Source organism: Caretta caretta, chromosome 10 (genome assembly GCF_965140235.1).
Source record: "Caretta caretta isolate rCarCar2 chromosome 10, rCarCar1.hap1, whole genome shotgun sequence".
NCBI lineage: Eukaryota > Metazoa > Chordata > Testudines > Cheloniidae > Caretta > Caretta caretta.
The window spans coordinates 72,235,659-72,260,060 of record NC_134215.1 but is presented as its reverse complement, the minus strand read 5'-3'; the positions used below and the strand labels follow the sequence as shown (position 1 = coordinate 72,260,060).

Below are 24,402 nucleotides of genomic sequence, written 5' to 3'. Positions count from 1 at the left end.
CTTCCACATGTTTTGATAGTTTCCCTTGACCCCTTTCTGTGGAGTAGCTACCAGTAATGCTTGAGCTTTAACTACAGACTTCCATATTCATGTGCAGTCAGCTCCCTCACATTCACCTCCTGTTGTATGTTGCAGTAAAGTAACTGTGTGGAATACATCATCTTTCCTGTGCCAACAGCATAGTATTCAGGGTGGTAGCCGTGTTAGTCTGTATCAGCAAAAACAGCGAGGAGTCCTTGTGGCACCTTAGAGACTAACAAATTTATTTGAGCATAAGCATTGTGCATATGATCTTATCATTTCACTGCAACTAAAAAACAGTGAGAACCTGTATAGTGAGGGAAAACCTTTTTCAGAACAAAATGCAAGATATCTTCAGCAATGGGAGGAGAAAAGGGGACTGGATAATTGCAAGCAAAATAAAATTATTTTTTGTACAGGGTGGTCTCTGCACTCTAGTCCATCCATCCCAAATCTACTGTTCAATAAAAGATTCTGTGACAGATATCAAAGCCACTCTCTATTCCCTTCAAAAGAAGTAGGAATTGAGGCATTTCAGTCCCCTACATTCCTTTGAAAATCACAGTTTATAAGATTAAAAAAATTACCAACAAATCAATTATTTTCAGCTGAGTTGGTGTTTCATCTCTCAACACTTTAAGGCACAATGTCCGTCTGTCTTGACCCTCCTCTTCTAACGTTGCCGGTTCAGGTGGTCATCTGGGACTTACTGATCTGTGACAATAACATGTTTCCATTTCCTTGTCCGACTGACCTGTGAGGTTTGAGCGGAGTGAGAGGGCAGTTTCCCACAGAGGGAGGGGTGCAGGGATGGAAGCCAGATTTGATGGGGAGTTCCACAATCACTCACTCTGTACCTCTTCCTGGGAAGTTTTTTTTTTTTTTAGCTCCTTTCAATCAAGGTCATTAAAAATGAAGCCCCTGGCTCAGGGAACATTGTGTATGTTCTCAGATCTGTCATATTCAAGCATTTTCTTCCTCAGTGGCTTTTTGTTACTGGTTAAAAGCACCTTAAACCTTAATCCTGTCAGTTAACAAAGTGAGATTGACAGTTCTCTGTGGAAAGTTGATCCTTAGTTATCCAGTTAAACTGCCTGCTTATTTATCTGCCACAACTGCCAAAAACAACCCTCTCCTCAAAAAAACAAACAAACAAAAAACCCCACACTCTAAAATCTTGCATTCCTTGCCAGCTGGATTAAAGTGTTCTTTCATTATGGGGCACTAATCATATGTTTTAAACCTTGCCTATTACTAGGAGACATAGAAGGAACAAAATAGCCTTGACCTCCCACTATTGCATGTACTTTATTTCTGTAATTCTCTAATTGCAAAGGGCTTTGTGTTACCACTTTATGGGATGCCTGATGATTCTGAAGACCGCTGCTAAATTTCTGCTTTCAGCCATTTATGGAAAACAGCTACAGCTAATCCATGCTAAAGGTTGTGTAACTCTTCCACGCTTGGGATGGGCGTTTTGCACCATGCCAACCTGTTCAAACAAACCTCTGCCTGAATTTCTAAAGTCCAGCGCCCTAAGATTCCCCTGTTGCTAGGCAAAAAAAAAAAAAGGGGGGGTGGGGTGGTAGACATAGCTTCATTTCTTTGCCTTCCTCCTTTTTCCCCATTCCTCACAAGGTCTGATGCAAACGGGCTATAAACTTGCTTTGAGCAGCTGTCACAGTGACAGATGCATTTTTATTTTGGAAAGTTAATCCAGTTCATAGATGGCGCATCCCTTTTTAACACTAGCCATGTAAGTTCTGTATCGTCTATCGCTGAAAATGTGTTCAGCTAAGACTCCTGTCCTGAGCACTCACGGTTGTTGTGTGTACAGTACGGTGTCTGTTGGCTGCCGTCATTCCTGCTTGTCTCTGTTAGGGCGGTTTGATGCCAGTTCACACAGTAGTCAGATCCTCAGGGCCTGAGGCTGGATGGTGAGGTTTTTTTTTTCTGTTTAATGTGCTCGACATGGCAAGTGCCATCTCTTCTGGTAGAAGACTGCACTCTCTCATGTTGGTACTCAGAGGCATTAGTGTAGCATATATGGATCCTTGCATGTAAGGGTAGTATCCAAACACAGGAAACAGAAGAGCTTGGATTTGTGTATGTCTTGCTGCTTGGAAGACTGTTTGTATTGTAATAAGTTGGGTACAATTTTCAAAAAAGACTTAAGCATAGAAGAAGTCTGTCATTTTTAAAAATGGGACTTGGGATCCTAAATCACTGAGGTGCTTTTGAAAATTTTTCCCATTTAAAAAAAAAAATGATAGAAACTGTCTTGGGAGAAGTAGCATAGATGCCCCAATTCAGTACAGGAATAAGCTATGCTCATATCATTTTATACCACTGAAACTGCATCCACGATAGGAGGGTTGATTTGCTTTATTATACTAGTGCAGTTAAAGTGGTACAATATTTATGTGTAGACAAGCCCCTAGGAAGGTCATTTTTGAATCTACTGTTCTCCTCGCTGGAAAAGTTCCTTCACAGCAACTTTTCTACGGTCTCCTCAGGCCCCATTTTCCTTCCCATACAGTTGGCCATCTTTTTGTCCTGACTTATTAAGATTGTAATGACCTCTGATCAGATATCTTGTCTTCTCATTCGTCTATAAAGTGCCATGCTGTAGCATGTTCTACTAATGTCCCTGTCTTCGGTGTTTCCCTGGCTACAAATATTGTCTTTGAGCAAGCTCGGTTACGTTCTTCCTCTAATCAGCTGGCACCACCATTCACACATGCTCACATATTCAGGAGGGTGTAATTTTCCTTTATGCTAAACAGGAGCGGGCTGGGATTGGGGTGGTGTGTAGTGGGTGTGTGCAGGGGAGGGAGAAAGCAGGTAGCCAAAGCCCTAATTCGAAGTTGTATGGTAGACTGTGCCAGGAAGCTTTTGGTACTTGAATACAGATTAGGCTTTGCAGGAGCTGAGCCAGCCAAGAAGCTCAGCAAAAGCTAGATGGCAAAAAGCAGAGAAATCGCTGTTTTAGTTTTGTTTTGTTTTTGTTTTGTTTTTTTTTGACTAAACGCCTTAATGATGTCCCTTAAAACCCATCTGAACAAAGGAATTAGCAGTTTGTACTGTGGTATCCTTCAAAAATGTGCTTGAGAGAAATTACCTGATTAAATCTTAGAAGCATTATGCACTCACATTGTAACCTGATCTATTAGTTTGGTTGTCGACTGAATTAATAAGCCTATACATTTTTACTACAATATTCAGGGTGTTTCACTGAATCTATTCACTCGTTTGGTTTACTGCAGTGTATAGGGTGCCTTTTAAAGCTACACCAGTCAATGCTGAAATCCTTTGTTAATTTTCAAGAACAAATCTTTAGGTGTTTTTTTTTTAACCTCTTCTTGCAGATTTTAAAATCCAAATGTCCATGTTCTGGGTACAGATCTCACAAATGCTTTGATCTCCAAATACAATATTTCACAGTGCATCTGGAGCTCATTTCTGGTTGTTGCTGTTCAGAGCAAGGTTCTAGGGCTTCAGTTCTTTGAATAAGGATTTATTTTTCAGAGATGAAAGCTTAGACACAGTGATTTTTTTAAAATCAAATTATAAGACCATGGTTGTTAAATGTAAAAGGCGGGGAGGGAGTGCACCCATCTGACAAATGCTGCTGCTCAAAATTATACAGTTTCTATGTAATGCTGTGTCTGCTGACATGGGCACTGTAAAAGCTGGTCTAATGCTTAATCAAATTAGAAAAAGAAAGTCCTCACTTTTTGCTTTCTTTGAGAAAGTGTAGACGGTCCTCTTTTTATACCTGCTCCAGATTTATGCCTTCAGTTTAGCATTTTCGCTGTGCCCAGGGAGGAATCTGTGTCATTAAACACCAAATTTGGCAGTGCCAAAAAATTGATTCAGTCTTATGTGGGAGAAAAGTATCAGCAAGTACAGACAAACACAGCCTACTTGAACTTACTGATCTTCTATTTAGAGGTAGTTAAATACTCTAGATATCAAGCCCGTCTAGGAACTGCACCTTTTCTCATTAACTTCTGCAGTAGGTCTGATCCTAAGAGGTCGTGAGCACTCACAACTTGAATTAAATTTACTGGGGCCCTGCCAAATTCATGGTCCATTTTGGTCAATTTCACAGTCGTGGGAATTTAAAAATCGTAAATGTCATGATTTCAGCTGATTAAATCTGACATTTCAGGGTGTTGTAATTGTCGGGGTCCTGACCCAAAAAGGAGTTGTGGGGGGGTCGCAAAGTTATTGTAGAGGGGGTTGCGGTTCTGCTTCCCTTACTCTTGTGCTGCTGCTGGCGGCGGCGCTGCCTTCAGAGCTGGGCAGCTGGAGCGCGGCAACTGCTGGCCGGGAGCCCGGCTCTGCAAGCAGAGTCCCCGCCAGGGGCAGCACAGAAGTAAGGAGGACCTGGTACGGTATCGTCGCCCTTAATACTTCACTGCTGCCTGCAGAGCTGGGCCCTCAGTAAGCAGCCACCACGCTCCGAAGGCAGCCGTGCACGAGCAAGGGTGGCATGGTACGGTGCTGCCACCCTTACTTCTGCGCCGCCTTCAGGGCGGGGCGCCCGGCCAGCAGCCGCTGCTCTCCGGCCACCCCGCTTTGAAGACAGCACAGAAGTAAGGGTGGCAATACCGTGACCACCCTAAAATAACCTTGCAACACCCCTGCAATTCCTTTTTGGGTCAGGACCCCCAATTTGAGAAATGATGGTCTCCCCCATAAATTCTGTATAGTATAGGGTAAAAGCACACAAAAGACCAGATTTCGCAGGGGGAGACCAGATTTCATGGTCTGTGAGGCCTTTTTCATGGGCGTGAATTTGGTAGGGCCCTACACTGTGGTGATCCGCTCATTCTGAGGTGCCAGCCTCTCCTGAATGTGAACAGCCAGCCTTCGCATATGTTTTTCCAGGTGCTTCAGTGTTTAGGTTGCCTTGCTTTTTGGCTCTGAGAGACTGCAAGTTTTTGCCAACCATTGTACTGTATTTTGCATCAGTGTGGCTCAGCTCCAGTAGCTGGGATGTGGGGAAGTGGCATTCATCTAATCCATATTCTGCACATTTCATTTTCTTTTTTCTTTCTTCCCAGAGAGTAGCCCCCGGGAGACGTTGTTGCATTTTGCAGTGAGGCTGGGCCTTCTGAGGTTGACATGGTTTCTGCTACAGCAGCCAGGTGGAAGAGGAGCTCTTTGTATCCACAACAACGAAGGGGCCACACCTGTGAGCTTGGCATTGGAGCGGGGCTATCAGAAGCTGCATCAGCTTTTGACAGAGTAAGAATAATTTTTCTAAGTTCCTGTGTTGGCTTTCCATCCCCTGCAGCATCCTTGCCTGTATTGTGCAGTTATTTGAATAACACGAATCCAAGTACTGTTCTTTGTAATTAGGTGCAGTTTTTGTTGTTCACTCTTTATTTTTGCCTTTGTTGCTGGAAAGGGTTGGGCAGGACCTCAAGGTTTATGGGAAATGCAATAGTCATGTTATAGTCTCATTTCGGTTTTTGTTGCACAGTCTTCTGTTTACAGCTGTCACGTCATTTTTGTAACAGTAGTTAGAGTTAAACCTTAAGCAAATACAAGTGAAGAAATTTTTCCTTGCACAAGTGCCAGATCCCCCAGTGGAAAGCAGATATTGGGAGTTTGGGTGAGGTTTTTTGTTTTTCTTTCTATTAAATAATATTCTCTACCAGTTTTTGCTTAAAATAAGCCATGCTGATCCTATAGAATAAAATATGAACATTTATGGAAAAGATATATAGCCCTGAAAGTCTGGATTGAAATTAACTTGTGTGTTTAAAAACAAAATGAGAGGTGTGTGAAGACATACTGACTAGTCCCAAGTGACCAATCATGTATGCGTTTTCACATTATTTTCTTTATTGAAGTGCTTTACAAGAATGTTTTGGAGGACTAGAAGTTATTTTTGATAACAGTATATTGAGAGATCTAGTTTTGAAAGCCAAGGCTGATGACACTTATTTAATCTGTTTGCTTTGAGTGGAATGTTTGTCAAAGAAGGAGAAAAAGTTTTAACCAGTTGCACACTTAATCTATATTGGTATCCATTTTTACTGTCATTGTCATTATATCTTGTCATCTCAAGCTCTTCGTCATTAACTTTCCTTTTCTACTCTGAATTTTTAGGTTTCAGAGTAACAGCCGTGTTAGTCTGTATTCACAAAAAGAAAAGGAGGACTTGTGGCACCTTAGAAACTAACCAATTTATTTGAGCATAAGCTTTTGTGAGCTACAGCTCACTTCATTGGATGCATTGGTGGTTGTTGTTTTAGGAAATGGGGGAGAATAATTCTCGAAGCTGAAAATCAGTCTTTTGATAAATGTTGCTGAAGTCGTTGAATTTAATCTTCCATCTCACAAGTTTCAAAATTGTCTATCAACACCATGTTAAAGTAGAGAGGGGGGGGGAAAAAGAAGCTCTGTATTAAGCTTTCATTTAATACCCATCATCTGGGAATAATATGGAGGCATGGTGGTGGGCGTTACACCTGCTTTCCCAAGTGATCTTTTGATATATGAATCATTCTGTGACAATGTTCAATCCCCATAATACTCTGATACCAACACACCTCCTGTCTGTATACTGCATTAAAGTTGGAATCAATGGATCAATCCTATAATAAGGTGAAACTCTCCTAGGTGTTTAGATGGTTAGCAACATAACAAGGTAGTCAAGAAAGACAGGATGCAGTCAAGAAAATTACATCAGTCAAAACTTGATTGTATAGCTTCCAGCAAGTACTGTAAATATTATTATTACCCAAATAAGAATAGAGCTGATAGTTTAGTAAAAATGGGGAAATAAAGCTGTTACAACAGCTGCGCAGTGTACTTGAGGAATATTTCACAATTGGTTCAAGTACTGGAGTGTCAGATCTCTGTTGTAGTGAAAACTAAAAGTTCTGAGTCTTTGAATTTCTGGCAGTATCCCTTACTGTTTTTCTCTGGAATCGACTCTGACCTAAGACAAGAGGCTTTGTGATGGCCTTGTAGTTCACCTGTGAAAATAAAAGACCAAATTCCAGTTATGCTACCAATATGACTGAATTCCTGTTATCCATACTATTTTCTCAAAACATTATTTAGCTTCAGCAACAAGATACGGAATCCCCCTCTTAGCCTGACTAGTGAGGACATGACGTGTGGATATATTATTATTTATGCTATCGTAGTGCCTACAAACCTTAGTCGTGGACCAGGACCCCCTTGTGTTAAAACAAATAATACAAAAAAGTCAGACCCTGCCCCAAAGAAAATTAAGGCTCTGTGTAAATGAAGGGATTAGTTTGCACTGAGTTGACACTGGTTGGCATGCAATATGTGAGCCATACTAATAACATGCACACAGGAGAGCTGTGCCCTTTTCCGTTTGTATCATTGGGTAAGTCTACGCATCCCTGGTCAGTAAGCCTTTGAGCTCAGGTCAACAGATTTGGGCTCATGTTACTGTGATAAAAATAGCCTTGTAGATGTGACTTGGGCTCTGAAGTCTAGAGACAGGGATAGGCTTCAGAGTCCAAGCTCCACCCCCAGAATCTGCACAGGTATTTTTAGTGAGGTAGCATGAGTCCCATCAGCCTGAGTTTGTTGACCTGGGCTTGAAGATTCACTACCGCTTGTTGTGTGCACGTATCCATTGGGTACATGGCGTGGGCTTGACATGTACTAAGTGTGTTGTATGCTCAGAGGTTATCCCATGGTCCTTTTTGCTTTGCTGCTGAGCTGCGTGTGTTCTTGGATTTTTCTCACTGCATGTTGTGGGATGCTTAGCGGAAGCCAGTGGAATTCTGGGACGTGGTCAAATTTAAAAAAAATCCCATGAGTCCTTTCTCTCTCTCCCTTGATTCCTACCTGTTTATGAAAAAGGCTTTTCCTTTTTAAGCTGTTGCAGTTCTTCATGAAAACAGCCTTAACATTTTCTTCCTTATAACTCCTGGAGAGTTGTTGCTTTCTTATGTTAACTGGTCCCTGCATCATCTCTATCTTAATATGAGAGGTGTGATCGCAGTTTCTTCAAGAGTGAAAGACAGAATTGGATTAGAACAGACAGCAAACTAAAATGAAGTGGGATCTTACTGGGGGTGTGATGAATAAGTCATAAATCACCCCTGTGCGCCTTTGTTTTATCTATAAATAAGGTTTGCAAAATAAACCTTGCCTCTCTCCTAGTGAAAATGGAATAATCTATTGCCTGAGGCAGTGATATGTTCCAAAACATCCCATCAGGATCCTCCGTTACTGGAGCTCATCCACATTTGCTAAGTATCTATCTATTTATTAGACATTTTAAATGCATCTCTCTAACTTGCAGGGTAATATCCAGTGACCAAATAATGATCCATCCCCTTCTGAAAACAGCTAGGAAAATAGGCTGGCCTTGAAAGCCAGCTGTCTCTTAGAGCGGTGGTGGGAGCGAATTCCAGATTCGAGGTCCCTTCACTGAGAATGGTTTGCCAATAGCCCTTTCATGTTTAATTCTGGCCCTACTGTGAGCTTGAGAGCCTCAGCTAACCTCAATGCCCATGTGATCATGCAAAGGGAGAGATGACCTCTAAAGGAATGTGCTTTGCAGTATGGGTAAACAAGCACACTAGCTTTGCTCAGCCTAGTGCGCTAAAATAGCAGTGTGTATGTGGTGGCACAGGCAGCTCCTGGAGCTAGCTGCTGGAGTATGAACCTGCCTAAACCCTGGGGTATGTAGGCGGGTGGCTAGCTCAAGCAGCTGACTGTGCCACCATAGCCATATTGCTGTTTTTAGCATGCTAGCTCGAGCACAGCTAGCCTGTGTTTGTCTACCCATGCTGGGAGGCATGTTCCCAGTTGCTGTGTAGATTATACCCTAAGAGCCAGCTCACTCTGGAACGTAGGGGTCTCCTGCTTCCTGGCAGTAACTTGGCTGTGTAAGAGGACAGCTGCATTTTGCACTAGCAGATGTTTCCAAATAGAATGCAGTGTAGTAATCCAGGCTATCAGGTCCATGTTCTTCATTGCTTTGTGAAGCAGGTAGAGGAGGAGATTCCAAGGACTAGCTGATATTCAGTTTGCCAGTTGACTGACACCCCTCCACACACACACACTAACACCCCGCCGCCATTGTTGGGGGCAAGGGGGAAAATTGGGGAAGAAAATATATAAACATGTTTAAAAATTAGCAGCTGAGATTGTGAATGGCAAAGACTAGAGCAAGGGGAAGATCACTCAGGCCACTTTGCAGGACTTCTCATTGTATCATCTCCACTTCTTCTTATTGTCCTTGAATGTGTTCGGGAATGCTGCACATTGTTGATGATTATTTTTAAAATCTGACATACTGTTGTGTGTATGTGTCTATAAACAACCTAACAATGCCGCCTTCATAATCTGAATTGCTTCTTAGTAGCCTAAATCTTTTAGTCTAATGACCGAAAAGTGCAAAAATCTTCAGTGAGCTACACATGTGGAATCTTTCAGCAGCTAATCATGAGTGTGGCACCATAAAAAAAGAAGTAGGTGAGAAGGATGAAAAGAACCACAAGGAATACACCCCTTTTTTTTGTCCTGTCTGGCTCTTATTTTTGGACACTTATGAGAGAAAGGAGAGATTCAAAGCTTAAGCAGTCACTAATTTCTCCTAGAAACCTTTTGATTTTCATTTGAGTCAGTTCTGCGTCTGTGCCGTTATCACTGTCTGGTGGGTTTCTAAGGGATCATAGGGAGAGTATTACCCTTCCTTAAAATATTCTGATAATAGCCAGGTGCCTCAGCATGTGAAGATGTAAATCAGTGCACAGAGAAGCAGGACAAAGTGTGGTTCTTGTCAGAAAATTGATGTAATTTCCAAGTTCATACTGACCGAGACCCAACTAACATAAAAGAAAAAAAAATCTCACGGATAACAAGATGTTTTGTGAGCATTTTGCAATCCTTGATCTAAAATACGTAAGTGATGAGGTCTGTGCTGTTGTCCCAATGAGATGCTTTCAGTAGTGCCTCTGAGATGGGTACTTTTCTATGTATCTGTCACTTTAAGCACTTGAGTACACACTTAATTTTAAATACATGAGTAATCCCATTCCTATTTAGCAAAGGATTTAAGTGTGGGTTTAAAGATAGGCATGTGTTTAAATACTTTGCTGAATAAGGGCTTTAACTGTGGTCAGGGTAGAAGCTGAAGACTTTCTCTTCCCCTCTCTCATCTCCAAATATTATAATAACAATAACAAAAATGAGGATAAGTCACTTGACATTTTCATTTATTTTCATGGCTAGGTAGTTTTATTTAACTTAACCTATTCCTAGCAGGAAAGTTGCCTACTATGTAAATGCACTCCCAGAATCACCACTTATACGCATGTACTGATGTAAGTACCTGGCTTCATATCAGCTCCAGGTTTTTGGCTGTTGTATGTAAGCCGGTGCTTCTTCTCTGACAGTCTGAAAATGCCTATGTGCTTGTCCTCAGCTGGATTTGAACTGATAACTTATAGATGAAAGGTGACATGTCCTCCTAAGGTTGCCTCTTATTGACCCTTCAACTAGGAGGAATGATGGTGGCAGAGTGAGATGCATAAATATTAAGCACATGGACAGGAGTGTGCAAAGCATCTCAATTGCCAATGGCCGAGAGCAACCATAATTGGAAAAGAGTGGGGGTTGCTTTGAGACTCATGCCCTTCTCCAAAGCTCATGAAATGCTTCCTCCTCCTGATAAGAATATCAAATTTCTTTCCCTCCCAGCGTTGTCTTCTTTCACTAGATGACAACTGATTTCCTTTCCCTCTCCTAAAGTTTTCTCAGTAGATTTGATATTACAGGGACACTGTCCAGTTTAAAAAAATACTAAAAATGAGTTGTCTCTTTGTATTAATATCACCTTATATTATTAAATTTAAAAATATTAAAATCTAATATGCTTTTAATGGTGTTGGAGTTATTCTGGATGAAACCATTCAGAGGCATTTGGTAGAGTTTACCATCATGTCAGACGGGCTGATGAGTTGAGTATTAAACTGACCAGACGTAACTGTCCATATAGTAAGTGGATATGCACTAGAGTTAGGAGAGGATCAAAAGGTAAAAGTGGAGTTTATGGATCAGTTGTTGTGCCTTACTGGAAACATACCACCCAATGAGAAGATAATTATCAAGCAGATCTAAGTACACATGTTATAATTTGCAAAGACTGGGTATGAAACAGTCCATGGAAGGCACGACATTGGAACCGAAAACTCCATTGGAAATGGCCATACAGACTTGTCTAGTGATTGCTAACACCAGAAGCAACCTCATAAGGTGTACAAGTGGCAGACACAAGTCCCAAATTGATTTCTTTTTGACAAGAAGAAGCAATAGCTCATGAATAATCAATTGTAAGGTAATACCTGGCAAGAGCATTATAAACCAACACAGACTTATTATGGACTTCAGAATGCAGAGACCTCAGAAACATCTGAACTGCTGGGCACTGGAAAAGCTGAAGTGGTGGAAACTTAAAGATAGGAATGAAAAAAATCTTTGAAGAAGAAGTAATGTATATGCTTCCAGACTACACACAGGGATGTGTGGAAAATAACTGGTACAAACTAAAGTTAATATTGCTGGATGTGGCACAAGGAGTCCTAGGAGTGATGAAATCAGTGCCGAAAAGGATAAGGAGGAACACTGGGTGATGGAATCATCAAAAGAAAGAATCATTGAAAAGAAAAAGGTAACCTTTAAAAAAACAGTAGGCCAGTGGCTTGAACAGTGATAATAGGGCGTATATGAAGGCAAAAAAGGAAGCTAAAAGGCGTGTTATGACAAACAAAATTTAGGCCAGTGACAAACTGTATAACTGACAAGGAGGAGATGAGGAAGAAAAGACCATCTGCAAACTGATTAAGTCGAGAGAAAATGATGAGGGATGTGAACCAGTTTGTGTATTATTAGAAACGGACATGGTATATTGCAAACAAATGCTGAATCAATCAGTAAAGTCTGGGGTGATTATTTTGAAAGAGTGATTAATGAAGAGAACCCAAGAGAGGAACTAAGAACACATAAGCCAAACTTGGGCATGAAAAATTACACGCAGGATGAAGAGGTTTGGGAGGCACATAGGAGAATGAAAAAGGAGGAAACTGGGCCAGAAGAAGTACTGGTGGATGGGCTGGAGTCATTGGGAAGGGGAGGTTTCCTATATTTTACAAGTCTGTTGAACTATATTCTTAAGAAAGAGGAAAATATCTAATGAAAGGCTTAAAAGCTTCATGGTGCCCATTTTTAAACATAAAGGAGATATTACACTGTATTTCCTATTATCACTCAATTCAGCTGACATCACATGCTATGAAGATATGGGAGAAGATTATTGAAAAGTATTTGCATGGAACAGTTGAAATTTGGAACGGTCAATATGGACTTAGGCCAGGAAGAAGTAAAATTAATGCCATATTTGCTCTACAAATCCTCATGGAGAAGTTCAGCAAAAAGAGATGGCAACTGGGCATAGTCTTTGTGGACTTGGAGAAGGTGTATGATCATGTACCAAGGTAATTAGCGTTTGCGATGGGCAGGTGTGCTAGACGGATATATCCATTTTATCTGGGTTAGGTATGATGGCTTGACTACTGTGTCAAAACCAAACGGGGCTATGCAGAGAATTTCCAGTAAATGTTGTCCTACACCAGGAGTCAGCGGTTTTTGTCTACAGGTGTCTTAGATGCGCTCAGTGAGAGTGTACAGAGGAAGGACACCTTGGCACACCCTGTTTGTTGATGGCCAGTGGCATGCGCAAAACATTGTGAGACTCTGCAGGTACCAATTTGGAACATTGGCAGCACAGTTTTGAGTCGGCAGTGCTTGGAGTGAATGTTGGTAAGATCGAGGCTATGCTGACTGCGGGAGGAGCACCCACCCCCAAAAGATATTACGGGCAGAGAGCTTAGAAGAGTGAAAAAATTTAAATACATCGGATCAGTGGTTGCTGACAATGGTGTCCTCCTGAGTGATGCTCGGCATTGTACCAAAGCTACTTGATGCAAATGATAGGCGCTGACCCCAGTTCTCCTTTATAAAAAGATGGCAATAAAGTTAAAGGCTAGAGTGCATAAAACTGTAATTTGACCCCTCCTAACGTATGGGACAGAGACTTGACCTTCCACAAGAAAATAAATCAGTATGTTCCCCAATATGAAGATGTTGGGATGGTCAAATGGTTGGACACTCTGTGAGACAGAAAGAAATGAGATTGTGAGGGGCCTAATGCAGGTTGCCCCAATTGAAAACAAAGTTGAGGGAGACTAGGCTACATTGTTAGGGACACAGCTAGTGAAGACCTGAGAGTTATATTGGTAGGCTGGCCTTTGCAATGGTTGTGGATGGAAGACATTCAAGGGGGAGACAAAAGGCTCGGAACATGAGCTGGGCATTACTGGACCTTAGAGAGACCAATTGCATGACAGCCAAGCGTACTATCATGAGTTATGGCAAGAAAGAATAAGAATATACTTCTAACCCTTTTTGCTGTTTGTTTCCTATTTTGGACTTCACTCAGCTTGGGCAGACTGATCTGATCAGTCTAACTTTTATTCATAGTTTTTCTTCCTAGACAGTGACGCTTTCTGGGTCTTGTGCCCTAATACAATGCTGTAGTATTTGTGTTTGCAACACTACAGAGTATTTTTTTTAAAAGGTGCAATTTAAAAAAGTGGAGTCATGGAAACATTTGTATATGATCAGAAGTTTAAAAAAAAACAAAACATCATCATTATCATTATTTGGGCTTGAGTCTCCTCTGTCTCATATCTTTTATCTGAAGCAGAGCTCTGTGTGGCTAAAAAGCTTCTCTCTCACCAACAGAAATTGGCCCAATAAAAGATACTACCTCACCCATCTTGTCTCTCTTGTATCTTTTGCTGTCATTTACACCTATGAAAAGTGAGTGCAGAGTGGTCATATAACACTGCTAAATCAGGATAGTAGCATTTTATGGTATTTTGCACTCAGTTTGCACAGGTGTATATGATGACACAAGGTGCAAAACAGTGGAGAATATGTCGAAAGGCTTTTACAAACTTGAATTTTCGGCTTAATTTGACCTGGAAATGCCCCTTTAATAAATTTGTGAGCGTTTAGGTGCTTATTTCTATAGTAGCAGTATTGATGGTGTCCTCATACCTCTGTAATTGTAGGGGATGGCTGGCTTTGCCATTGTGACACACAGAATGTAGAGGCTACACAGACAGTGGTTAATAGGGGTATTAATTTCATTGTTATCCAGAAGAGATAGAATGACTCATTAATTAGTCAGATAGCTTGAATCCACAGAATGTTCAGCGTCAGAAAGTAACACTTATAAATATTTTTATGAAATATACTGTTTGCAAGAGGCACCAGGTTGACAAAGCTGGAACATGACATCTCCTTTGTCACAGCCCTAACCTAGTGGGAGTGTGGTCTCTATGGCCCATTCATTCTTCAGTATTTCTGCTGAGCATGCTAATGAGGGCTAATTATAGGAAATTATTTTTGTGAGGTGTGTAGCTGTCTGCTAGAAACTTGATGAAGAATACTAGCTCATTCCATACAGGTCACCGAAGGTCTTTCATCTGGGAAATTCTTTTTTGTCCCTACTAGACTGGGCTGATTCAGAGTAACCATTTTAAAGCATTCACATTGAGGGAGGCATCACGAGGATTGTAAGAAAAGTGCGGGAAATTATGTCCCTTTCATGTTCCCCCATGGTTGCACCCAAACCTTCCCTCTCCCCAAACTTCAAGTCTACTCCTCCCCCTGAACCTCTATGTTTGCAACTAACATAGCACCTCAGCTTCTCAGCATTTCTTCCAGTTAATGGATAAACATTCCTTCAAACCCAGTTATGGCTCAGAAACTATCCTGTTAAAATGTAATATACAACAGACGAAACCTGGTGTCCTATCAAGTAGCCCATATTCACTTGTGTCCTGTTGGATAGATATAGCCCCTTGAATGCCCACTCTAGCTCAGCTGCTTAATGGCTTTGATTGCCACTCTCTCTTTCAATTTTCATATTGTACTAGAATTTATATAGGCTATGATAGTGCTTTCCATGTTGTTCCATTTATTATGCAAAACTTCCTTATTTTAAGCTGGTAACACTGTTACCTATTACCCTGTGAATATTTATCTGTTACAGAGTCAATAAGGTTTTTTGGGGGTTGTGGGTAGAATAACTTAGCAATAGGCATTCCAGTGTACCATCAAAGTTGTTCTGCATAAGATTCCATTTAGTCCAGCAAAAGGGTTCCTTGTAGATAGAAAACAAGTTTGTAACAGGTTCTTAACCAACATACAAGAAGAGCAGTTCTTCTTTGAGTGCTTGCTCATGTCCATTCCATATTAGGTGTGTGTGCTCGCCACATGCACCGGTGCCAAAAGTTTTTTTCTCAGCAGTATCCATAGGGGACCGGCTCTGGCATCCCCTGGAGCAGCGCACATATGCCATGGTATAAGGGGCACCGCCAGCTCCCTCAGTTCCTTCTTGCCACCAGTGACGGTGCTGGAAACGTCTGCTGCTTCGGCTAGCATTGTCTCGTTCTCTGTTCCTAGAACTTGTAGTATAGTTGTAGTTACAGTTAGTTACCCTTAGTAGTAGTACTTGAAGTTCTCGTAGTCTCGAATGGGACTCAGCCAGGGGACAGGGCGTGCCCCAGTCCCCAGGCTTTAAGCCCTGCGATCGCTGCAAATGGCCTGTGCCCATCAGCCATCCACATAACTGCTGCCTATGGTGCTTATGTGAGGGGCACATAAGTAACAGGTGTTGTATCTGCAAGTCTTTCAAACCTAAGATGAAGAAGGTGTGCGATATCCTTTTAAAAGCACTTCTAATGAAGTTGACACTCACTCTGGCACCGGAGCAGTGGTCCGACTCCACACCGAGCACCTTGGCCGGCATAGGTCTCCCTCTACAGCTCCAATCAAGAAGTCAAAAAAAGACTGTGAGGGGAAGATCTCTTACCTCCCTCAAGGGAAAGGAGAGGGCTGGGGACAAGCAAGAGTAAGAATAAGATCCTCCTATATCAGATATAGTCGAAGGGGTGGCTTGCAAGCAAAATGCAGCCTTCCATAGAGTTCTAACATAGCCGGTAGTCATGCTCATGTTCATTATGTAGGTGTGTCCTGCAGAGACAACATTTCTCATTATGCAATGCTCATCTTGACCAGAGAAACCTTTGTTTGGCTACAGGTAGAACATTGCATGCCGAAGTAGTTTCCGTTGGCCACACCTGTGTATTAAAGATGAGGTTGGGTGGATCTGCTCCATTTTATCCTAAATACATGCAGCTCCCAGACTTACCCTAATTTTCCAGTGAGAGCATCAGCTATGCAAAATTCGGCCATCCCTTTTCTTCACTAATTGCCTGTAATAGGCTGTTTCGGTTCCTTAAGTAATGTTGAGTGGTACAGTATTGGATCTCTAGAGGTGAATGCCAAGAGGCACCAGTCTTTTTGAATTCAAGATAGTTGGTATGAATATAAAACAAAAGGAAGAATTAATTTAATTCTTATGGCAATTATGTCTTATGGAATTTATAGTATGTGAACTGCTTTGCTTGCAAGTATATATCATATCAGTGTTGCTGTTTTGATTTCTTATTTTACAGCCCGCATTGAAGCCTGAAAAATACTTCGTTTAAAAGAGTGTAGTCCCTTTGTGGGAAGAAGTATAATTTGAATTGCACTGAGAATAATTTTGCTCACTATCTGAGGATATGAAAGTCTGTGAACATTTTATTAAAGAAGGGATGCAAATTAAACCATCTTTCTGAGAGGAATTTTATATTGTCTGGTATTTGATCAGTGGTCTGAACGTTTCCCAGATTACAGTGTAAGGCATTTTGAAACCATGTGTTTAACATTTCACCTTTTACTGGGGAGCAGTGGTTACACAATCCAGAATTATTAGTGTCCTAATCTTCTAGCCTGCTGCTATTCACTTCCATATGCAGTATGGTAAGGAATTAGTCACTATTACGCAAGTAAACTTTTAACTCTTTCTTGCCACCTCGGAAAGCATTCAAACTAGCGAGTAGTCCATAACATATTCTGAGGGCACAAACAAATGTATTTGCTGCTGCTTTCCTACATATTTCTGGAGGCACCTAAAATGTGAATCTCTCTCTCTCTCTCTCTCTCACACATATATACACAAACTCTCACATACCCATATCCATACCCACACAGAGTCGGGTGTGGTAGTTGGTGAAAAGTTAATCACCTGAGCATGTTGCAGTGGGTCCCTTAACCCATACAACTTCTATATACAAAGAATAGTAAATATGGCAGGCGACCAGCTTGGCTTAATGGTGAAATCCTAGCGGATCTTAAACATAAAAAAGAAGCTTACAAGAAGTGGAAGGTTGGACATATGACCAGGGAAGAGTATAAAAATATTGCTCGGGCATGTAGGAATGATATCAGGAGGGCCAAATCGCACCTGGAGCTGCAGCTAGCAAGAGATGTCAAGAGTAACAAGAAGGGTTTCTTCAGGTATGTTGGCAACAAGAAGAAAGCCAAGGAAAGTGTGGGCCCCTTACTGAATGAGGGAGGCAACCTAGTGACAGAGGATGTGGAAAAAGCTAATGTACTCAATGCTTTTTTTGCCTCTGTTTTCACGAACAAGGTCAGCTCCCAGACTGCTGCGCTGGGCATCACCAAATGGGGAAGAGATGGCCAGCCCTCTGTGGAGATAGAGGTGGTTAGGGACTATTTAGAAAAGCTGGACGTGCACAAGTCCATGGGGCCGGACGAGTTGCATCCGAGAGTGCTGAAGGAATTGGCGGCTGTGATTGCAGAGCCATTGGCCATTATCTTTGAAAACTCGTGGCGAACCGGGGAAGTCCCGGATGACTGGAAAAAGGCTAATGTAGTGCCAATCTTTAAAAAAGGGAAGAAGGAGGATCCTGGGAACTACAGGCCAGTCAGCCTCACCTCAGTCCCTGGAAAAATCATGGAGCAGGTCCTCAAAGAATCAATCCTGAAGCACTTGCATGAGAGGAAAGTGATCAGGAACAGCCAGCATGGATTCACCAAGGGAAGGTCATGCCTGACTAATCTAATCGCCTTCTATGATGAGATTACTGGTTCTGTGGATGAAGGGAAAGCAGTGGATGTATTGTTTCTTGACTTTAGCAAAGCTTTTGACACGGTCTCCCACAGTATTCTTGTCAGCAAGTTAAGGAAGTATGGGCTGGATGAATGCACTATAAGGTGGGTAGAAAGCTGGCTAGATTGTCGGGCTCAACGGTTAGTGATCAATGGCTCCATGTCTAGTTGGCAGCCGGTATCAAGTGGAGTGCCCCAAGGGTCGGTCCTGGGGCCGGTTTTGTTCAATATCTTCATAAATGATCTGGAGGATGGTGTGGATTGTACTCTCAGCAAATTTGCGGATGATACTAAACTGGGAGGAGTGGTAGATACGCTGGAGGGGAGGGATAGGATACAGAAGGACCTAGACAAATTGGAGGATTGGGCCAAAAGAAATCTGATGAGGTTCAATAAGGATAAGTGCAGGGTCCTGCACTTAGGATGGAAGAATCCAATGCACCGCTACAGACTAGGGACCGAATGGCTAGGCAGCAGTTCAGCGGAAAAGGACCTAGGGGTGACAGTGGACGAGAAGCTGGATATGAGTCAGCAGTGTGCCCTTGTTGCCAAGAAGGCCAATGGCATTTTGGGATGTATAAGTAGGGGCATAGCGAGCAGATCGAGGGACGTGATCGTTCCTCTCTATTCGACATTGGTGAGGCCTCATCTGGAGTACTGTGTCCAGTTTTGGACCCCACACTACAAGAAGGATGTGGTTAAATTGGAGAGAGTCCGGCGAAGGGCAACAAAAATGATTAGGGGTCTGGAACACATGACTTATGAGGAGAGGCTGAGGGAGCTGGGATTGTTTAGCCTGCAGAAGAGAAGAATGAGGGGGGATTTGATAGCTGCTTTCAACTACCTGAAAGGGGGTTCCAAAGAGGATGGCTCTACACTGTTCTCAATGGTAGCAGATGACAGAACGAGGAGTAATGGTCTCAAGTTGCAGTGGGGGAGGTTTAGATTGGATATTAGGAAAAACTTTTTCACTAAGAGGGTGGTGAAACACTGGAATGCATTACCTAGGGAGGTGGTAGAATCTCCTTCCTTAGAGGTTTTTAAGGTCAGGCTTGACAAAGCCCTGGCTGGGATGATTTAACTGGGAATTGGTCCTGCTTTGAGCAGGGGGTTGGACTAGATGACCTTCTGGGGTCCCTTCCAACCCTGATATTCTATGATTCTTTGAAAATGTCATTGGTGAGTATTAAAGTTCTTCTTTATTGTAGTTCTGAGAGGCTGTATTTCCAGATTATTTTGCATTGCCCCTGCACAATGGTAGTGAATACCATTTCAGCTGTGAAGTATCGTGTCCTCTCAGCGGTGATAGTATTTGCTAGAATAAGTAACTATAGTTCTTACCATTAAAAGTTATTTACCCAGAGCAACCACATAATAGAATTCCTTTCTAGAACTAGGGAAATACTCTGGGATCTGATATACCACTGTGGTAGCTTTGCGGAAATGTTGACTTTTTAATGGTGACCCTGTCATCAGTGTCGTTAAATTTCAATAGCGAAGGATCTAACTGTGAGCTTTACTGAAGTTGTTTGCCCTGTTCTGTCACAGAGCGCTCACTAAAATCTGAATAGATTATCTAGTGCTTATTCCAGTATTGCCATTTCCCAACACCAAGTGATGAAAAATCATGAGATTAATTAAAAAAAAAAAAAGTGGTGTGTTTTTATCTGCTTTCTGGTATTTGAGAGTTTAAAGTTCATGTTGTCCAGCTTTTCTTCACAGCCGTGAGGGCTAGAAACATACTAAAAAACCCTCTGAGATTATCTCATTAATCACATGAATCAGGGAGTTGGGGATTTCAGAATAATAATCAGATATCATGAGAGTAGTAAAATTATGAGAGTTGGCAACACGGCTAATTTTTGCCTTGTTTGAGTCAAAGTCCAGCTCCAGAATGTGAAAGTCTGAAGGGGCTAACCCCAGGAAATAACATGTTGAGTTCCAGCACAACTTTCTTGGCTTGTTATTGAAAGATGCTGGATAATTCTTTCCTAACACAAGCATCTATTGAACTCACCAATCCTCCCTCTCTCTCTCTCTCTCTCTCTCTCTCTCTCTCTCTCTCTCTCTCTCTCTTTTTTTTTTCCCCCTGCATACTGGGAAATCTTTATCCTTCAGAATTACTCACATGGTGCATGGACTCCATATGATTTTCAAACCTGTGCAACTCAGTATCTGAAACTTTGCACTTAGGACCTCAGAGTCCAATTGCAAATGCGTCTCTCTGTTTTTGAAGCACATTTTGTTTTCCCCTTCTCGCTCTTCTTTAAAAAATATCTCATCAGTAGTTGCAGGAAGTTCTAAGACTTGCTGTACAGCTGCAGATTTCTATCTCTTTCCGTTGCAGAGATAGCGATGCAGAGCCATCCTATTTGCTCTGCCATGTTAAATCTGTTATTTCGTTACTTAAGTGCTTGCTCTTCACCAGGGAAGCGCAAATGATCTACTTGGGCAGCCTTTGGACATGAAAATAGATTGTGCTGTTCTACATTTCAAATGTACTAACTGCGCTAGTGTGTGACCAGTCTAATTCATTTCTTGGATTCAGTATGCCATGGCCTGAATTATTTTGGTGATAGCAGTGATTTGGGTTAATTGCTTTGGCTCTCACTCCATTTTGGGCTTGCATCCTAATCTGAGATGTTTCTGTAGCTGCAGGATGGCCTGGTAAATATTTTTTCCTTATTGGCTGCAAACACTGTTCATCTGTTCTCAAAGAGAGAAATTTCTTCCCTCCAGGAATATCTTTTTTCTGACTAGGATTTTGGAACAACCAAAACAGGGACTGAGAGCAGAGAATTCATCCCAGTTTTTATGCTTGAACTTTGTTCAGTGCTGTGTGGATACTCTGACTGCATAGATCTGATCAACAGGGATCCTAGTTTTCCTTGATAAAAACTCCAAAATTCTCTGATTTAAAAAAAAAACAAAAAAATCTGTGGTTTTTCTGTGATTAAAGCTCAGAGTTTCATTTTAGTTTCCCTAGCCACAATATTCAGTTGAACACAATGTTTTATTGATCTACTTACAATTTTTAAGCAAGTTCAAATCCTACCAGTGCCATCGATCATTCTAATAAAATAAAATAAATTGCCATTTGTATTTGTCTGCCTTACAATGTAGCCTACAGCCTTGCTGCCTACAGGACTGAACAGCACATTACCGTCAACATGAAATTTGTCCTTGCCAAACGCAGTGACGTGGTCTTTAGGAGTGATTTATAAAGTTTTCAGCATCTTTTCATAAGTTTAATTACTCATATCTGGAGGCTGAAGTAAAATTTGAGATGCATTAAAAGATGAACCCCTGTACACCATTGAATAAATTTTATATGCCAGAAATAGTTTATTAGAATATGTTTAACTATGTAAATTTAAAGCACATTCAAATATCCACCACAGGAGGGGAAGGCTGTGCACGATGAATGGGTGACAATGGTACTTTCAGTAAAATTTACTTAATAGTTAATATATGTTTTTGTTTATTCACAAAATGTAAAAACTAAAGATTCTGTGTAAAAATACAAATTCCAAGTTGAGGAATTCCAAGATGAGGAAGGGACTAGCACAGTAAATTTAAATTTCCTTTCCCATTGCTGGTGTTGTCTACTTTATAGTTACACACTGACAGGAAAGAGTGGATAATATTTTTATCTGAAGCAATGTGCTAGACAAAAAATGAGCTTTCAAAGTTAAGTTGGTTTTCAAGGAAGTCTCTAGGGAGGAAAGGTGTGCAAGTGTACCCTATCTGGTTATGGAAGAAACCAGCCTTTTGAAGCTTTGCCCTGAGTGGGAGGGGGAAATCTTTGTAATCTGATCACCTGTTATGTGAGGGCAAGATCAGAGGCCTAAACTATATAAAAAATTACTCTGAAATTCATGGGCATTCTGGTTCTGAGCAAAAGGTTTTATGAATTTGTAACCACAGAAAAAACCCTTCAGTGGGGTTGAGGGACTGACTCCTCCCAGAGCCCTTGTCAGAGTTGGGGTGATCTCCGGTAAGCTTCTTAGCATGTGCACAGGGCTTTTTTTTTCGTGGGGGGGGGGGGGGGGTGTTTTTCTCTGTAATGCTTTCACCTTGAGAATAAATTTGCTTGCTTAGGGAAAGCTATGGGTAGCTTATGCCTATGGGCAGTTACTCTGTTTATAGCCTCTGAGGAGAAAGCAAAGCAGGCCTGCTTAGGCAGTCTGACTTGCTGGGGAACTCATAGCCTGGAAAACCCCCAGTCAGCAGGAAGTGAGATGCAGGTCTCTGCTCAAGAGAGGGACAGCTGGGGAGCTGGAAGCCTAAGAATGGGTGCCTTTGCTTGGATACAAAGGGGAACTACAAGTGCAGTTGCCCTGAACTGTGGCAGTACCTTCCTCTGGGAGGAGTCCCATTAGCTGAAGACTCATCCTGGTCCTCAGTGGGACAACTCATGGAGTAAGGGTGGTAGATGCAAGCCATCAGTTATATCTTTGTTTCACATGGGCATGGTACATATGACTGTTATTTCATACTGAGCCAAAAGTCCCCTGCAACTGCCTGGGTGTGAACTGTAATTTGCTACTTAATACGATTTATGCACCGTTATGGAAGTGTTCAGTTTAACATACAGCATGAAATTTGTATATGAAAGAAATTATTTTCTTTGTATGTGGAAGTAATTATTTGAATAAATTTGGCATACTTCTGTGAAGTTGGTGAATTTCATTAGAGGCAAACAGGTAGGCATAGTTACTCTGTAATTCATTTCTGAATTCTGATGTTTGTGAAGTCATTCGGTGTCATTTATAATCGTGAATTCTGTAGATTGCTTTGTGGATGCCTGTTTGAAGATGCTTGCAGATATACTTGAAGCTGATGGGAAATTGACAAAGGCTGTTGCGCTTAGTTCTCTTTAATCTCGCTGATGTTGCTCTCATGAATTGGTGAATGGGCTTTTCACGATGACTGCTTCATTGTATTCTGAAAGCTGCTCTAAGTACAGTGATTTCTCATATATGACAGCTGAAAAGAAAAATAGCTCAGACAGAAATGTCTGTGTTTCCTTGATAAAGAAGGGCCATTTATTCAGTTAACTGAGCTATTAAAAGCATAAAATAACTTGGATTGCAGGGGTTTGATGGTCTGTTTTACAGAAGTTGAAACAGCCATTTATAATAGAAAACTGTACATTACCTTCTGTTTCTTTATTGCAATATTGATTCTGATTCTAAATAAACCAGGAGTAATTCCATTGAAGTCAATTGAGTTACACTGTGGAAAAAGGGAGGAGAATCAGGTCCATTTAGACTGGGCTCGATTTGGATGAATAATAGATTAATTTGAAGTGAGTCATAGAATTAGAAAAAAATCTGTTAAGGCAGCTAGTCCATCAGCCACTGTCAGTACAGGATTGTTCCTTGCAATATATATAGTGTATTAAACTGTCTCAGGGTAGCCCCAGCTGACAGTGCCCACTGTCTTACTGCCAAAGTTGATAGAGATCCATTTCTTCATTTTTGCTTCACTTCAGAGGTTATATGTTTCTTTTAAATTGCATGGTAACTTATATAACAGCATCCAGTGGACTTGCCTTCCTCGAGTAGTTTCCTTGGTTACTCATTAACCTGTTAAAAGGGTTACTGTTTTTATCGTAAGGACTCAAAATGGCATGTATAGACACTGAATAGAAATGTTCGTAAATATGCCTGTAATTTTATGAGGCCTAATGGACATATTTCTCAGTGGAGTGCATTAGTTTTAGTATTTGAATTCCTTCATCATTTAGGGCTCAACCATAGCTTTGCCATGCATCTGACGTATGAAGTAGTTTGTAATTGCACTGCCCCAGAAGAAACTTGGGAATCAGAATGTGGCTCAGGCCTTGTTTTCACTAGGGAAGAAGGGCGTGTTCTTAACTTCAATTAACTAAGGGTATGTCTACATTAAAAACTTAAGTAGATTTACAGCCGCCACAGTAATTTTTGTGATGGTGCATGTCCACACGACTCTCCTTGAGTCAGTGATGTGCATCCTCACCAGGAGTGCTTCCAGTGACCTAAGAGGGGCAGTGTGGGGAGCTGAGAGCCAGGTCTCTCAGCTGCACTGGCAGCTTCCTGCCGGGAGCCCAGCTGCCCCCCCCCCCCCCAATGCCTCCCTGTTCCCTGCTGGGAACAGGGTTTAGCCGCCCACGGCTCGCAGCTGGGAGTGGGATCCATTCTTGCCCCGGCTCCCAGATGGGAGTGGGGTCCAACCACCCAGCTCCCAGGAGGTATGTGGGGGGGCAGTTGGGCTCTAGTTGCCCACTTTCTT

General features: G+C 41.7%; 1 protein-coding gene across 10 annotated transcripts in view; it reads left to right on the top strand.

Moving 5' to 3' along the window:
* Window positions 1-24,402, top strand: part of AKAP13 (A-kinase anchoring protein 13) — a 325,971-nt gene that overhangs the window by 146,630 nt on the left and 154,939 nt on the right. For all 10 annotated transcript variants that reach the window (XM_075133185.1, XM_075133183.1, XM_075133179.1 and 7 more), the window contains one exon: window positions 5,094-5,277. In XM_075133185.1, the coding sequence (XP_074989286.1) occupies window positions 5,094-5,277 (184 nt within the window). The remainder of the gene's footprint in view (window positions 1-5,093; window positions 5,278-24,402) is intronic.